Here is an 18,377-nt window from a genome sequence, read left to right on the forward strand (position 1 = left end):
TAAACTATATAAGGTGCCATCCAACTCAGCCTTGACCAGAATGTAGCGGCCTTCAACATCCCGCACCACCTCTCTCAATACCACCTGGACACGTTTATGGATTAAAATACCCACCCCCTGAGTCTTTTTCCGGATCTTATTAGAGGAAAGGAAAACATGAGGATAGCTATTGTGTGTAAGCAATTTCTCAAAGTGAGATTGAAAATGGGTCTCCTGAATGAATCCAACAGCACTATTCAGGCGGCTCAATTCCTTAAACAACAAGCGTCGCTTTTGTGGAGAATTCAAACCATGTACATTATAAGACAGCAAAGAAAGTTTATCCATTTATACAAGAGAAAAAAAAGCACTTCATCACCAAACCCATACCATGTTCCAAAGCAGCCAAATCAGCCAACCCCTGCAATCGCAACCTTAAGAAAAACAATATACAAACATACTCCCATACAACCACACAAAAGAACACTCGGTCATAACCCTTCCCAACACCAACACCCCACCCCCCTCCCCCCAACCCCCCAACAACACCCCACATGGTCCAGCTACCAAAGCACCTGGTTACCACGGTACAGGAAGTGTAGAGAAACAGCTCACAAAGGGACCCCCAGATCAAGCCCTAAAAACAACCTTCGCAACAAAAGCCTCACTGCAAAAATAATAAGAAATATACACAGCACAAAAGTTCAGGAACACATCCCACAAATACAAAAGTTCAAAGGGATGAAGACGTGGCCACTTCCAAAGGGCGACGAGTTGCAGTCGACCTAGCCACTCTCTGCCATCCCAGCCCTCTTCCTGATTTGGGTATAGGTGACCTCTGAGGCAGTGGAGCCATTTCCGAAGCCGTCATCAATCCTGCTTCCACCATTCGAGATTGAACATCAGCCACAGTTAATGCAGAGTAGTTCTTGCCTGCATGTGTAAAAGCCAGTCCAATAGGATAAATCCATCGATATCGAACACTGCGCTCCTGCAGTATACGGGTACAGTCTCTATATGTGCGCCGGCGGGCCAGGGTTGCTGGAGCCACATCAGGGTAAACATCTATTTCCGCTTCTTCCCATTTAACAGCTCCCCCAGAACGCCTCACCGCCCTAAGCACATGTTCCTTATCCATATAGCGATGGAAACAGGCCACAACATCATGAGGGCGGTTCACATCACGAGGGCCAGGGATGCGATGAGCCCTATCAAGCAATGGTTTTCCCACTTCCACAGGTAATCCAGCAGTCTCAAGTGCCTGAATACAGATATGATCAATCACCTCCATACAGCGAGAATCAGAGACAGTGTCAGGCACACCCCGAAAGCGAAGGTTGCATCTCCTGGAACGATTCTCCAAGTCCTCCAGCTTTAGGGTGCTCACTTCAGCTTTTTCCTCCAGCGTTGCAATCCTGCCTTTCAACTGGGCTAATTCAGAGCTGTGAGCCTCCACCACAACCTCAGTTTCTCCCACTCGACTCCCGATCTCACCCACCTCACGCTTCAGTTCAGCAACGACTGTGTGTATATCAGCCCGAACCGCTGCAATTTCAGTTTTCAGGTCTTGAAACCAGCCGCGCATCTCCTGCTGTAAAGTCGGCAACGCTGCATCCGAAAGTGAAACCTCCGCAGCTGCAGCCGGGTCGGGCGCCATTTTGGAGCCAGCTTTAGTCGGCCCATGCGGGAGCGGCGAGGAGAACGCCTTAATATCCATTTGTTTCTTCCGTGTTGCCATCAGAGTGCAGCAGACAGTTTTGCAAGTGTGCTGAGAGAAGTGAGAAGTGCAGGCATGCAAAATCGCGCGAAGGCAGCGAAAAACAGCACCGGGGTCCGCGGAGCTATCGCTCTAGGCTGCCATTAGCCACGATGACGTCACTTCCTCCTGTTCTGTATATTCTGAACACATCAATGGTTTTTATTTGTTAGATGAGTGCAGTGGAAAACTTCAAAATGATACACATTCCAGGTCAAAGACATCTAAGAACAACACTTGTAGGTCTAGGATCAGCTGCACATTAGGAATCTTGCAGTGCCTTGCAAAAGTCTCCATACCCTTATGCTTTACTCTAGTATCTAAAATGGCGAAGTTATGTTTACCAGATAATTTTCCTTTCTATAGTCAGTGACACTATTCTGAACAAATCGGCATTTTCCCTTCCTGCCAGCAGATGGAGGTACAGAAAACTGAATTTTACCAGGGCAGAATGCACAAAGCTCCGGAAACCCAGTAAAAAACTGGAAGCAATTTTGATTTTCCAGGGCATGCTCAGCACAAATAGCATGCAAATCATATGCATGTTATTTGTGTTGAGTAGTCTGGTAAAAAGGGGAGGAATTATGCCTGGTGCCTGCACACAAGAGCTAAGCGGAAAACACGGTTCTTCTGTGCAGGCCCAGTACAATTCCCGATTGCTGGAGCTCACAAGCAAATTAATTTTTGTCGGGGTTTTTTTTTGTTTGTTTCACAGTGATATGGACGCAGCTGTTGTACAAGTGTGTGCCCTGCACGTAAACAACTGCTTTCTGACCATAGGCACAGGATATACACTCACACAACACACACACAAACAGCTACTGGCAGCTCCAGACCTGACGGAAACTTTTGCATTACAAGGAGTGCTCATTGTAATACTAATGAGCACCTTATATTGCATTTACATAGGGTTCTCAGTGGCTGCTACTACAATTGGTAGACGCATCCAAGAATTCTTTTGTGCATCGGAGGCTTAACTGCCTTACAAGTAAGACTGACTACAACCAGTCTTACTTTCACGGCAAGCTTTTGAGCATCTTCCCTGCAGTGATATTACAGAGGGAGAAGTGTATCACAATGCAGCCCTTCTCCGCTGATTACTATAACTTCCCTTTTCTTTGCCTGTGTATTTACACCAATGGTCTCAAATTTGCAGCTTGGGGGGCCACATGCAGCCCCCCAGGTACTATTTTGAGGCCCTCGGTATGTTTATCATAATCACAAAAGTTAAATAAAACAGTTTCTTGATCATATGTCTCTTTAGCTATAAATTACAATATTATTATTGTAGTGCTCCCTGGAGCAATCCAGTATGCATCTACCCAAGCAGCAGAAGGTCCCTTTTGTAACGTACCCATGTCCCATCAACTACTGCAGCCACAATAATAGTCCAGCGTGCAAAACACTACCAAGTGGCACTTGTTATCCTGCATATATAAGGATATAGCCATATCAGAGGAACCCTAGAAAAAAAATCTTCCAGTCTTATTGTGTCTAGCTACCCCCTCAATGATTGAATATATTCATCAAATGGACCTCAACTCCCACAAGGGAATTAAAACTCAAGGAGGACATATTTCCACTAAAGAGTCTTAAACCAGAGTTTCTCAATTTCTTCAAGCCAAGTACCCTTAAGTCTAATAAATATCAACCGAGTACCCCTGCCCAAGATCTGCCCCAGACCCACCCAAGTTCCGCCCCTAACCCCACCCCTATAATAATAGTACTAATTGTAATGCAATTTCTTCCATACATTTTTCATATACATACAATATAATCTTAATACATAATGGCAACCTCAAAATTAAAAAATACAATGCAGAGAAAAGGTTAATTATCACTAATAAGGAAAAATTATGTTCTTACCTGTTAATTTTCTTTCCTTTATATGCAGTAGATGAATCCAGAGATCAATGGGATAGCACAGATCTACCAGCAAGCGGAGATAGAGAAAATGATTAACAGGTGGTCCTATTGGCTGGCACTCCTACTGTATCTTCAATATAGCTCCTTGCCCAAGCATCCGTAACCATCAATAGGCATAAGCATGTAAAAAACTGCTTTCCCATAACAAATCTCAAAAGACAATAATACAGAATACAACCATCAATAATAACAAACTTTGAAAGTTGCAAAAGAAAAAACCGACAGACAATATCCAGAAAGGGTGGGGCTCTGGATTCATCTGCTGCGTCTAAAGGAAAGAAAATTAACAGGTAAGAACATAATTTTTCCTTCCTTAGCAACAGTAGCAGATGAATCCAGAGACCAATGGGATGTAGCAAAGCAATCTTCAATCTAGGTAGGAAGCAAACGCCGCCTCCGCAACAACCGAAGCACTAAACACATCTACCACATGCGCCCCCACATCCAACTGGTAATGCTGAGATAAAGCACTCTCAGAAGACTAAGTAGCCGCGAGATAAAACTCCTCCAAGGAAAAAACCTCTGGACCAAGTCCAAGAAGTAGCCATCGCTTTGGCGGAATGGTCATGAAGTTCTTTTGCCAACCACTTCCCTGCCATCAAGCAAGCATAAAGAATGTCCTTTTGGACCCATCGAGCGACGGAGGCTTTGGACGCCACCATACATTTGAGGCGTCCCTTGAAGAATACAAAAAGCAATCTAAACAACTAAAAGTCATTAGAAACCTAGCTCGCAGAGAATGCTACACACTTTCAAAAAAAAATGCAGTGAATAAAAGCATGTCTCCCCATTTCTCCTCCCAGGAAGAAGGAAGGAAAAGTGAGTGTATCATAAAAGAAAGGATGACACCTCCTTAGAAAGACATTGTGGTACCGTCTGAACTGACACCCCAGATTTTGTAAATCAGAAATAGGAATTCCTGCCGAACAAGACCTGCAACTCAGAAAACCGCCGAGCTGAAGCCATGGCCACAAGAAACACTGTGTTCAACGGCACAGCCCTTTAGAGTCTCAAAAGACAAGGATGAAATGAAGCCTTTGGTAAACTGCAAAGAAGTACCTTAAGACTGTACTCTGGACAAGGCTTTCTAAGAGGTGTACGAATATACCGTACTCCCTTTAGGAACTGAACTACATGAAGCTGAGAAGTAAGCGAAGAGCAATATACAGTGGTGCCTCACACAACGAACTTAATTCGTTCCAGGAGCAAGTTTGTTATGCGAAAAGTTCGTTATGTGAAACGCGTTTTCCCATAACAATACATGTAAAAAAAAATAATTCGTTCTGTAGCATAAAATATGCTAAGATGACATAAAAAAAGATAAATTTTTGGTTATTATTTTTATTTAGATACATCTAAAAACATAATTGTTTTTTAAAACAACACACATTTTTTAAATTTAAAGACAGACTAAGTAGAGTCTAATTTTACAGTGAGAGAGGGCAGAGTCTCAGCGGCAAAAACTGGGACTTAACTGTTCATTTTTTTTTTTTTTCTACCGTGTTTCCCCGATAAGGCAGGGCCATCAAATAAGACAGCCCCCCCTTTTTAGAAAAAAATGTAAAATAAGGCACCCCCCCGCAAATAAGCCACCCACCGATACCTGCGCTTACCCGAATCGGGTGGTACGGTGGGTGACTCCGTGTGGTCCCTGGCACCCCCGACACGATCGGGGCAAGAGGGAGCTCAAGCCCTCTTGCCCCCCGACTCCCCGACACGATCGGGGCAAGAGGGAGCTCAAGCCCTCTTGCCCCCCCGACTCCCCGATACGATCGGGGCAAGAGGGAGCTCAAGCCCTCTTGCCCCCCCGACTCCCCGACACGATCGGGGCAAGAGGGAGCTCAAGCCCTCTTGCCCCCCCGACTCCCCGACACGATCGGGGCAAGAGGGAGCCCAAGCCCTCTTGCCCCCCCGACTCCCCGACACGATCGGGGCAAGAGGGAGCCCAAGCCCTCTTGCCCCGCCGATTCCCCAACTCCCCGACAATATCGGGCCAGGAGGGAGCCCAAGTCCTCCTGGCCACGGCGACCCCCTAACCCCACCCTGCACTACATTACGGGCAGGAGGGATCCCAGGCCCTCCTGCCCTCGACGCAAACCCCCCTCCCCCCAACGACCGCCCCCCCCAAGAACCTCCGACCGCCCTCCCAGCCGACCCGCGACCCCCCTGGCCGACCCCCACGACACCCCCAACCCCCTTCCCCGTACCTTTCTGTAGTTGGCCGGACAGACGGGAGCCAAACCCGCCTGTCCGGCAGGCAGCCATCGACGGAATGAGGCCGGATTGGCCCATCCGTCCCAAAGCTCCGCCTACTGGTGGGGCCTAAGGCGCCTGGGCCAATCAGAATAGGCCCGGGAGCCTTAGGTCCCTCCTGGGGGCAGGGCCTGAGGCACATGGTCGGGTTGGGCCCATGTGCCTCAGGCCCCGCCCCCAGGAGGGACCTAAGGCTCCCGGGCCTATTCTGATTGGCCCAGGCGCCTTAGGCCCCACCAGTAGGCGGAGCTTTGGGACGGATGGGCCAATCCGGCCTCATTCCGTCGATGGCTGCCTGCCGGACAGGCGGGTTTGGCTCCCGTCTGTCCGGCCAACTACAGAAAGGTACGGGGAAGGGGGTTGGGGGTGTCGTGGGGGTCGGCCAGGGGGGTCGCGGGTCGGCTGGGAGGGCGGTCGGAGGTTCTTGGGGGGGGGGCGGTCGTTGGGGGGAGGGGGGTTTGCGTCGAGGGCAGGAGGGCCTGGGATCCCTCCTGCCCGTAATGTAGTGCAGGGTGGGGTTAGGGGGTCGCCGTGGCCAGGAGGACTTGGGCTCCCTCCTGGCCCGATATTGTCGGGGAGTTGGGGAATCGGCGGGGCAAGAGGGCTTGGGCTCCCTTTTGCCCCGATCGTGTCGGGGAGTCGGGGGGCAAGAGGGCTTGAGCTCCCTCTTGCCCCGATCGTGTCGGGGAGTCGGGGGGGCAAGAGGGAGCCAGGCGGAGAGAGGGCAGTTAAGCGCAGTGCCTGCGCGGAAGGATGCAGCTCGGGCGACTTCGTTGTGTGAAACGAAGTTCGTTGTACGGATCAAGACATAAAGTTCGTTGTGCGCAGCGTTCGCTGTGCGAGGCGTCCGTTATGCGAGGCACCACTGTACCTAGCTCTTGTAACAAGCTAAAAATGGCACTTGAAGCTGAAGGTAATTGAACGCTCAGCCCTTGGCAATACACTTGTGCCAAAAAAGAACTCTGGAAGGGTGCAAATGTTGAGAAGTACCCAAGAAAGGAAAAACCTCCAAAAGGAAGCAGAAGCCACAGGTGAAGACGTCTGTATCGCCTGGATAAGAGAAGAAACAACCTGCTTCACATAACCCTTACACGTCAGCCATGACTTTTCAAAAGCTAGGTTGTAATACCAAAGTAGTAAGAATATCTATGTTGATCGGACCCTAGGTGAGCAAATCCGGAGATACCAGGAAACTCAACAGTTCGGCTGTCGAAAGATTCATCAGATCCGCATAGCAAGGATGACGCAGCCAATCCAAAGATTCTACAAATACTGTGCCCTGAAAGCGAGCTTGAGATGGCAAATCCAAGCCATCATCAGCCAGGGGAAAACACTGAAAAAAGAGAAAACAGAGGTGAGAAAGAAGCCAAGCTGCTACCCCCTCTGACTCCCACTCCCTATGCCCGCCGAAGAAGCTAGGAAACTTAGAATTTCGAGACGAGGCCTTGAGGTCTAGTTCCAGGAGATCTCACTTCCATAAAAAGAGCTGGAATGCCTGAGCTAAAATTCTCAATATCCAGGATGTAGAAGATTTCACTATTACTAACATTTACACTTTCTAGAGCGTACACAGCGCTGTACACTGTAACATACAATAAATGGGCCATGCTCAGATTTTGCGGAGAGAAAGTCTATCCAAACTCTTTTTCTGACCCATAAAATAATCTGCCAACAGAAGAGGAAGATGAGGGTCCAGCCATTGAAGTAGAACCACAACTTTACCCGCCAACTGAGTACATCACCTACTGCCCAGGCTGTAGAGAAATACCCCCATCATAATACTGACTGAAAAGACCTTCAGCGTCATTCCGGAAGAATGTTCTGAAGCTCCAGAAACAGTAGCCTGACCATGCTCCAGAGTAGAAGAATGAACAAGTACCGAGTTGCCTCTTAAGACCAAACTCCTGGAGCTGAGGATGGAAGGCACTGAGCCCCCCAACCCGACAGCCCGGGATTGGTGACCATGAGCTAGTCCAGCAAAGACCGAGGCATGCCTTTGAAAAGAGAAATCTCGCTGAGCCACCAAATCATACAGAGTGATGCTTGAGGAGCCTACCAAATAATTGGAGCCCTGAGATACCGGGAACCACTGGAACAAAAGCGACTGTTGTAGCATTATAATGGGAAAGCAAGTCGAAGTTTCCAGTGAAGTCAGCAACATGGATCCTAGAACCCATACAGAATCCCATACTCTTGGTCATGGTGACCGAAGAAGAATGCAAACCTGAGACTGTGACCCATCGCCCTAGTCTCTGGGAAGAAACACATTTCTCTTCTATAATTAAAAACATCTCCCCGATATACCTATAAATAGTACAGGAGAAAAGAGCGCTGAGCAAATTCAAAGATTCACATCCAAAGAACTGAGGAAAAGAAAACACCCTTTTCATGTCAGTCAAATGGCCCGACTGGAAGACGTCCGAATCAAGCAGTCAGTCAAGAAAGACAGACAGACAGCGGCCAAGGAGAGAGAGAGAGAGAGAGAGAGAGAGAGAGAGAGAGAGAGAGAGACAAAGACAGACAGAGAGCAGCCAACGAGAGAGAGAGAAAGAGACAGAAAGACAGACAGCAGCCAAGGAGAGAGAGAGAGACAGAAAGACAGACAGCGGCAAATGAGAGAGAGAAAGAGAGAGAAAGACAGACAGCAGCCAAGGAGAGAGAGAGACAGAAAGACAGACAGCGGCAAATGAGAGAGAAAGAGACAGAAAGACAGACAGACAGACAGCAGCCAAGGAGAGAGAGACAGAAAGACAGACAGCAGCCAAGGAGAGAGAGAGAGACAGACAGACAGCAGCCAAGGAGAGAGAGACAGACAGACAGACAGAAAGACAGACACACACAGAAAGCGACAGAGGGAGACAGAAAGACAGACAGCGGCCAAGGAGAGAGAGACAGAAAGACAGACAGGCACACAGACAGTGGTCAAGGAGAGACACAAAAAGAAAGACAGACAGACAATGGCCAAAGAGAGAGAGAGAGACAGAAAAAAAGACAGACAGGCGCATCTATTCTAGCACCCATTAATGTAATGGGCTTAAAGACTGGTTATTTTTCTTTTTTTTTTTTGGGGGGGGGGTTCAAAGAGGTCAAGGCAGATGACTTTAAAATATGCAATGTCACCTCAGTAACAACTATAGAAAAATAAGACATATAGTTCAAAATATAAATGCTCAAAACTGACACATTTTGATCACTAAATTGAAAACAAAATCATTTTTCCTACCTTTGCTATCTGGTGATTTCTCTGATTGCATTTCTTGCTTACTGTGCATCCAATATTTCTTTCTTTCTGCCTCCTGCATGCTTCCTCTCCTCCAGACCTCATTCCATTCCCCAACCAATATCTCTCTCTGCCCCTCCATTAGTCCAACTTTTCTTCCTCTCTCCTCCGCCCCCATTGGAAACATGTCTCCCTCTCTCTCTCATTCCTTCCCCTGCTGCAAAAGGAGTAGGGAAAAGAGAGAGAGATTCAGGGTGCCTCTCTCCCACTCCCTCTACTGCCACATCCAACATTTCTCCCTTCTTTCCACCAGTCCAACATCTCTTTCTCTCTGCCTCCTGCACGCTTCCTCTCCTCCAGTCCTCATTCCCTCCCCTAACCAACATCTGTCTCCCTCCATGAGTTCAACATTTTTCTAGCTGCCCTCTCCATGACTGGATATGGGATGGATTACAATCATTGTTTCATAGGCAATAGACAGACTGGGTTGTCAATGATATCCATCCACTTGGAAGCTAAGTACAGCAGGAATTTTTATTTTTTTTTTTTGCCTTTTCGCTTTGCTTTTGCTAATGCTCTCTGCCAATTGTGGCACAGTTTGTACGCCAATTTTGATGCTTAACATAGCTCCCAGGAACAATAGTTTAACCTCATTTATATTTTTGTGCCTAGTATTCCTTCATTGTTTTATTGCATGAAGCTATTTGGCCTGGTTTTTTGGCCAGAAATTTTTTCTTCCTCAGTAGGTTTAGGAGGGAATATTTTTCTCTCTAGCCTGTTTCCAGAGCGGACCTATGATAAGACAGTTTAAGACTTTTTAGTATAGATATATTCTCCCTGAGTTTTAATTCCCTTGTGCGAGTTGAGGTCCATTTGATGAATATATGCAATCATTGAGGAGATAACTAGACATAATAAGGCTGTAAGATTTTTTTTGTCTGGTGGTTTTACTGTTAGCATTGAATCTTTCTTTCCAATTCTAGGAACTTTATATTTTGAGCCAAAAAGAAAATCCATTTTATGATTTATTTTATTTTTTTTTCTTTTGAAGAACTGAAAAGGAAGCATACATCATACCCAGAACAAGGTCTTCCAAAGGCAGGACTGCAGAATGGTGCTGCTGACTAAAGAAAAGAAAATTAGCTAGTAAGACATAATTTCTCCTTTTAAGTGTCAGCTCCACCATTCTGTTCAAATGGGATGTATTGATTGGGGGAAGCCAAGGTCCTCGGAATGATAGTGCTGCTAAAGTCCAACCAGATTCTGACCAACACATCTGATCTAGTGTGACATCAAACACTCCTAATGTTCATTCAGGCCCATCCTAAGCGATATCTGGTTTGCCACCTGGAGGACTAGGACGTACACAGTGAAATTGTAACTATAATTTTAATTTAAAGTTTTGAAATTGAATTTTGATCTCCCTTTGTATGTATGTATGTGTACACTTCTTTCTTATCTTTAATTAGAGCTCCTTTCTAAATCTTTTAGTATTTGTACACTGCCTTGAACCATGCAATGGATAAAATGGTATATCAATAAACAAACACACTCTGCATATCTCTCATCAGGGAAAACTGCTTGGGCCTCTGCCCAAGAAGCTACTCGAGCCCTAGTAGAGTGGGCCTTCAGCCCCTGAGGCACCAGCCGATTCTTGCTGATGTAAGCATACTTGATAGCTGCTTTGATCCACCTTGCACTGGAGGTCTTAGAGGCTGCCTAGCCCTTTCAAGGACTATGAAACAGCACAAAGAGATGGTTCAAGAGATGAAACTCATTCACCTTCTGCAGTTACTGAAGTAACACCCTCCAGACATCCATCTTGTGGAGCCTCCAGTCCACAGAAGGTGAATCTTCCACACCAAAAGAGGGAAAGCAGACCTTCTTATTTACAGACACCACTTTTGGCAGAAAAGAGGAAACGGTACGCAAAGACACCGAATCTAAGAAAGAAAGGTAAGAGATCCGGCATGAGAAAGCTTGCAGCTCCAAAACCCTTAAAGCAGAGCTGATAGCCACCAGAAATACTGTTTTGAGAATAAGATCCTTAATGAAAGCCAGTTGAAGGGGCTCAAACAGGACCCGGATAGTGCCTGGAGAACCAAATTTAGATCTCATGGAGGAAAGGTAGGAAGAAACAAAGACCTCAGATGCGCTATCCATTTCATGAATCAAGCCACCTCCTTATACAGTGCCAAAGAATTGGCCTGCACGTTCTCCCCAAAACTGCAGCCACCTGAACCCTCACGGAGCTCAGTGCCAACCCATGATCTAGGTCTAGTTACAGAAACCCCAAGGCATCGGGGATCTAAGCCCTGTAAAGAGAAAGATTGGTCTACACGTCAAGATTCAAAAACACACCAGACCCTGACATAAGCCAGAGATATAGAGAACTTCCTGGAGCGCAGCAGTATAGAGACTATCAGGGAGGAGAAACCATGCTTCTCTAAAAGCCTCCTTTCAATGGCCAGATCTTAAGCCAGAAGAGATCCGTTCTTCCATTTCTACCGGTCCTTGCTGAAGCAGACCCCTGAACCCTTGGCCAGTGAGGCTAGTCCAGAGCCACCAGCAGAACTAGATAAGGATGAATTGCAATCTACAGCAACAGTCAGCTTATCAAAGTCCACAGAAGGAAGACAAAGAGGCTCTTTCTTTTACCAAGGTCCCCGGAATGATAGCGCTGCTAAAGTCCAACCAGACTCTGGCCAAACATCTGATCTAGTGTGACATCAAACACTCCTGATGTTCACTCAGGTCCATCCTAAGCGGTATCTGGTTTGCCACTTGGGGAGATTAGGACGTACACACTTAACTAAGGCATCAATTCCCTGAAAGGCTGGCTCCCTCCAATGACTGATTCCCTCCTTCGCACTGATTCTGAACACCATCAGGCTGAACTGTGGAAGCCCCTAGCAGTCCACAATGACTGACATCAATTATTTTCATATTTACATATTTAGGTGTCTATTATCAACAAGCAAGTTAATAAACCATTCAATTCGTTCCAGTTTACCTCTTGGTTTCTGCCTGTTCATCATCCCAAGTGACAGGGGAGACTGAGTGATTGGAGCACAAGGATTTGCATTTCCTCCTGCCTACCAGACTTAGCTAGCCCCAGCCTACAACCAAGCTCGTGTAAGAACTGTAACTGACACAGTGACCAAGTACAAAGTAAAATGGATTTTTCTTTAACTTTTTTTATGAGCTGTGGTGTGGGGCGGGCGAGCGAGTGAGCAACCAACCTGACGAGCTGGCTGGAGCCTGCCATGTGGAGGCATGGGCAGGCAGAACACAAGGGCTACATTATGAGTCTCGTAGCTATCTGCAAGCTTGAGCTGCTTCATGCCGGAGGTTTGTGTTAATCTCACAGTTTCAACTCTCACCAGATTTAAAACTGAAAGACCACTTCTAGCACCATACTGCCCAAGCTTGCACACAGCAGAATCACAGTGGGAAACAGGATTCCCACTAGTCCTCTGCCACTGGAGCCAGGTAAGGGGAAAGAAACTGGGTGAAGGCTACATGAGAAAGACTGGGGGGGGCTGCATGAGAGAGAAAGAGACTGGGTGTGTGTTCAACTTCTCAGAGAGTATGATTTTCAGAAGGAGAGAATGAGTACTGATACCAATAAAGAAGGAAATTAACATCTTGGGAATCTGCTTAGATGTCATTAAATATGGGACAACAAGTTTTGAACATGTTCAAAAGGTTATGTGCAGCTTTGTCTACTTTATAGATTGAAACCTATGATTTCAGAACAGTGGGGCAATCACTGCTTTTGAGTAGATTAGATTATTGCAATGTACTGTTTCTGGGATTATCTATGGCACATGTGTCAAACACAAGGCCTGCGGGCCTAATCCGGCTCGCCTGGCCTTTTTATGTGGCCCATGGCAATGTTCCCAATCTTCCCCTTTGAGCCCAGCATGTCCTCCCCTCCGCGCCGGTCCGACGACGCTGACAACAAGCCGGAAAGTCTGCCGGCCTCAGCAGCAACTCGGCAGTGCTGTTTGTGGCTCCCCCTCCTGCCCTCCGTCCGCCGCGGTCCATCCGGGAGGAAACATGAAGTTGTGCGTCATTGGAGACAGACCATTGCAGGCAAAAAGCAGGAAGAGGAGCAACACACAGCACTCCCGAATCGCCGAGGCCAGCAAATTCCCTGGCCTAGCAGCGACATCGGACCGGCACCAGAGGGAAAGACACGACAGGCTGTGGATGAAGGGAGAGATGAAGGGAGATGAAGCGAGATGAAGGGAGAGAGGTTGGACCTGGGGTAGTGTGGAGAAAGAGGGAAAAAGTTACTTGAAGGGAGAACCGTTGGGAAGAAAAAGGGAGAAATGGTGGACCTGGGGGGAGAAAGGCAGGCAGACAGGGAGAGAAGGGATGGGGGCAGTTGGGAAGAGAAAGGGAGAGAAGTTGGATCTGGAGATGGAAGTGGATGGAGAAGTGTTAGGCCTGGGGGTGGAAGGGAGAGAGAGATGCAGCATATCCTTCCCCCCCCATCTCATTGTTCAGCATCAAGGGGGGAGAGAAAAAGAACAACAAAAAAGAGAGGGAGCAAAATGTTGGACCAAAAAGGTTGGACCAAGAGGAGAGAGGAGGAGAGACAAAAGGAAATAGGAGGCTGAGAAAGGAGTGAGATGGGAAATGGGAGAGCTACATAATAAGAGAAGATGGAAAATTGATAGGTAGCAGAAAGTTTAAAAAGAAGAAGGATTAGAAAGAGGGCAAGATTTGAGTGGACAGAGGCAGAAAAGAAAAAAAGGAAAAAAGTTGAAAGGGAAAAAATCAATATGTTGGAGACAAGGACTGGAGCAAGAGAGGAGAAAAAAAATGGACAGCAGACACTAGAAAGAAAATTAGAAGATAGACAAAATCAGAAAGAGAAACTGGGACCAAAAGCAAAACGACCGGACAACAAAAGGTAGAAAAAATAATTTTATTTTCTATTTTGTGATTACAATATGTCAGATTTTAAATATGTATCCTGCCAGAGCTGGTGTTAAGACAGCAAGCATGAACTAGGACCTAAAAGAGAGGAAAAGTCTTTTTTATTTATTTTGTAGCCGGCGTGGGGTTGGAGAGGTTGCATCCCTAAACTTCTACTAAGACTAACCCCCTCCTTTGCTGGAGTGCAGCGTGGGTTTTGGCGCCAGCGATTGATCAGACGCTCACAGAAGCCCTGTGAGCATTGGAGCCACCACCAACGCTGGGGCCCACACTACTCGTCAGCAAAGAAGGGGGCAAGTATCTTAATAAAAAATCCAGCCCACAACTTAACCTGCGTTTTAGATTTCGGCCCCTGATGTGATTTGAGTTTGACACCCCTGATCTAAGGTAAAGCTAAAAGCCCTACAGCTATTGATGAACTCTGCGGCCAGATTGATTAGTGGGATATCGAGAACAGCTTATGTTACTCCTGTATTAAAAAGACTACATTGGTTGCCGATTGAACAGATAATCCATTTTAAAGTACACTTCCCCCTCCCCATTCGTGGTTTCCACACTCACGGTTTCATATATTTGCGATTTTTTTTTTGGGGGGGGAGGGGGAACTTCCTATGCTCCTGCCCCATGCAGATCGCCAATAGGAAATGGCTGCCATGAGCTCCTGTCGTAGTCTCTAGAGACTATGGGAACTCACAGCAGTCATTTCCTATTGGTGATCTGCACGGGGCAGGAGCGTAGGAAGATCGCTCCTGCCCCGAAAGCCTGCTAGATCACCAGGTAAGGCCGGGATGCCGAGGGGAAGGCGGGAGGGAGGCGGGGATGGGTCAGAGCCGGACTAGAAGATATTTGTGGTTTTTCTCAATTCTTGGTCCAGCTCTGCCCCTATCCCCCACGAATACCGATAGTGTACTATCTCTGGTGCATCAAACATTACATCGGAAGGTACCTTGTTGGTTTCAGGGTCTATAAACCTGTTAGAGACTTACGATATGCTGGTAGTATGAAATTAGCATGTCAGTCTCCTATGAGTGCAAACTATGTGCCAACAGAAAAGAGCATGTTTATGGTTGCAAGGATGTCCCTATGGAATAAGTTATCTGGTCAAACAAGGTTATATGTGTTGAGCATTTGACTTTTAAGAAATTGCTTAAGAGAAAGTTATTTGTTGATGCTTATTTCTGACATGGTTTAATAGCTATTATTCTGAAACTGTTTTATTTTTACTGGCTATTGTAATAGAGTATTACTGCTAATATCATCATTTGATGTTACAACTATATGTATGTTGATATTGAATTTTTGTTTATTGTATTTGTGTTTTATATTTTATGTATGTTAATTCTGTAAACCACTGAGTTTCTGGCGGTACAAAATGTTTTAAAATAAAAAAAATTGTTCTCACGCATTTGTGTTTTAGCCCTCTGAATATTACGAAATATAAAATGTTGCCCCTGACAGAAAAAGGTTGGACAAGGCTGACCTAAAGGAGTCTGCTCCTACTTAAAGACTGTATTCTGTGCAGCTTCACAGCAGTGCTCTGATAACACTATATTTCTTTGCCCATGCCCCTGCTCCATTCCCATCTCTCCAGTCCTTGCCTTTGGGTGCTAAGATCTTAAATTCAGTATTGCAAGTTAGACTTCCACAGCAGGGATAGGTGGGAAGACTGGAAAGGCCAATGGGCCTTTTTATTGATATACCAGAGCTTCCCAAATAGGGTCATGAAATGGATCATGAGTTAGATGGGCTTGATGGCAATAATTATATTAAGCAAGATATAAAGGAGGGGACATAATTTAATATGTAGGGGGGGGCATAATCTAATATGTATGAGTCACCCCTTGCCTGGGAAACCTGAAAAGACAAAAATATATATATATATATATATATATATATATATATATATATATATATATATATATAAAAGATGAAGATGAAGGATATAGAAATGCTTCAGTTACAGTATAAATAATATTGCTTGGATAGATGTTTGACCCAGCTACATCCTCTGTTCCATTAACAGAATAGAGGAAGTACCTAAGGTCAGTGTGCCCTAATTGGCATGTTGTTACAAGTTGAAAAAAAGCAATGAAACAGAACACCTCCTCTAATGCTGACAGGGGCAAAGCTGAATAGCATGTGATAACTAAGAGCTCCTTTTACAAAGGTGCGCTAGTGTTTTTAGCGCACGCACCGGATTAGTGTGCGCTAGCCGAAAAACTACCGCCTGCTCAAGAGGAAGCGGTAGCGGCTAGCGCGCACTATTCCGCGCATTAAGGCCCTAACGCACCTTTGGAAAAGGAGCCCCAACCAAGTCATTATTGTTGCTAGGGAAAATTACTAATGAAATAAGACTGGAAAGAAATCATGCTATCAAAACTAACCAAAAGAACATTGCTGGAGTATACTATCAATCACTAGACCTAATGAATTAAGTGATATCATAAATCCAGTAAAAATGGCCAGCGACTTGTAATCTGGTGAGATTCTTGGTTAGTATTTTACCAGTTTGAACGCCAAGAACTCCCAAGACCTTGATGTTTAAACTACACTTTTGTGTCTGGTAATTATTTCCTTGGTCTCCAAGCTAAGGGGTATGAAACCTGTTCATGTAGTTATTCAGAGCAAATAGGCTCTTCATACCTGCACCATTATTCCGAGTCTCCAGGGGATGATGTAAATTTATTTGGCTACAATCATAGGTCACAGTCACAACAGATTGGAAAATACTGTCATATATTATGTTGTTGTATACATAGTTTCATAAAATATCAATGAAATGAATCACCTGCATTCTACCAGTCACAAAAGTACTTACACCAAATATCTTGACTCAGTGATTCCCCAAAAAATCCTGGAGACACCCCAGCCATTCAGATTTTCAGGATATCCACAATGAATAGTCATAAGAGAGATTTGACTGCATGGAAACTGCAAATCTCTCTCATGAATATTCTTTATAGATATGCCAAAAACCTGACTGGCTAGGACCAAGTTTAGGAACCACTGTCCTAATTTATAACCCAGTTAGTTTCTGGCAATCTGATACAGTGTCAAAGAATGTATGCACCAAATTAAAAAGTACTTAATCTCCGGCCATCTCGTGCTGCAGCATCACTCATGTACCCCAAAAGTGGCAGGCATCCCTCGGTTAAATGAGAGGGCAATCCGCTTATGATAGAGTTAACAGCTGCCCCTCAGACCTGCTCCACACAAGTTCTAGGCGACTACCGTATTTTGGAAAAGTCAGGGCAAGTTATGGGTTTACACTGAAAACAGCCCTTTCCGCCAGACTCACTGAAAGCTCTGAACCCCCCACCCCTCACCTCGCTTGTTCTTCGTGCCGTGCTTCCGGGCTGTCGCCAGCTCCTGCTCAATCTTTTTTTCCAAGTAGTCCTGTTTCTTGGCCAACATTTCCTCGGTCTCCCGCAGTCGGCCCAAAGCCTCCTGCGGCGTCGGAGCCCCGCGGCTCCGGGAAGAGCCTCCAGCGCCCTTGAAAAGTTTCGTCAGTTTACTCATCTCTCCCTCAGGACGGTTGCCGGGGGGCTTAACCGCAAGAAGTTACGGAAGCCGAACGCACAGACCACACGTCGGCTCCCGCCTGTCCTGGAACGCGAACCCGAACGGCCAAGTGACTTCCGGAGCAGGAGCAACACCTGTGTGGCCGCACGGTGACGTCAGACAAGGAGCAGGTTCTGCCGGGTCGCACGCCTACAACTTGAGCGGGAGGGGCGTGCCAGCTCTCTCGCAGCACTAAATTACTCACGCGCTGCATCAATACCTGTCAAGCGCGGTTTTCACGGTATAGTGCTGCATAATATTATTGAAATTCCGGTCCAAACATCGGATTCTCAGGATTTCCCAGAGGAATGAAATCATCTTTTTTTTTTTTTTAAATTTCCGCTGCTGCTAGGCTTTTCAGCTGTTCATTCCGCCTCACTAAATGCTCAGATTCCAGCCCATCCACCACCATAAACGCTTTGCAGGGGCTCCGCTAGTGGAATGATTGACTGATTTACACTGATGCTAATGAGACTAGCACTGTTGCTTCTCTCCCTTGATGGTTGTCAACCAGTCCTGAGTAATCTTGGTTTTCTTAATCCCCCGTCTCTAAACATTCATCAGACTGAAAAAGCCCTCAAATTCCTAAAGATTGATTTACTTGTAAACACCCTCAGCATCTCTTCCCCGTATCCATTTACCAGATGTGAAATTAAATGTCAGTTCAGCTTCAGGTAGCTTGACATCCCGTCCCAGAGGTGGCTGCATGCATTTTTGTGAGACATCACATAC

The 18,377-nt window shown here is 46.1% G+C and overlaps 1 protein-coding gene across 1 annotated transcript in view; it reads right to left on the bottom strand.

The window, feature by feature from the left end:
• Positions 1 to 17,907, bottom strand: part of CHMP4C (charged multivesicular body protein 4C) — a 55,865-nt gene extending 37,958 nt beyond the window's left edge. The window contains exon 1 of the mRNA XM_033935080.1: positions 17,411 to 17,907. Coding sequence (XP_033790971.1) covers positions 17,411 to 17,603 — 193 coding nt within the window. The 5' untranslated portion in view covers positions 17,604 to 17,907. The remainder of the gene's footprint in view (positions 1 to 17,410) is intronic.
• Between the last annotated feature and the right edge of the window lie 470 nt (positions 17,908 to 18,377).

The sequence above is a fragment of the Geotrypetes seraphini genome, chromosome 2 (assembly GCF_902459505.1).
Source record: "Geotrypetes seraphini chromosome 2, aGeoSer1.1, whole genome shotgun sequence".
NCBI lineage: Eukaryota > Metazoa > Chordata > Amphibia > Gymnophiona > Dermophiidae > Geotrypetes > Geotrypetes seraphini.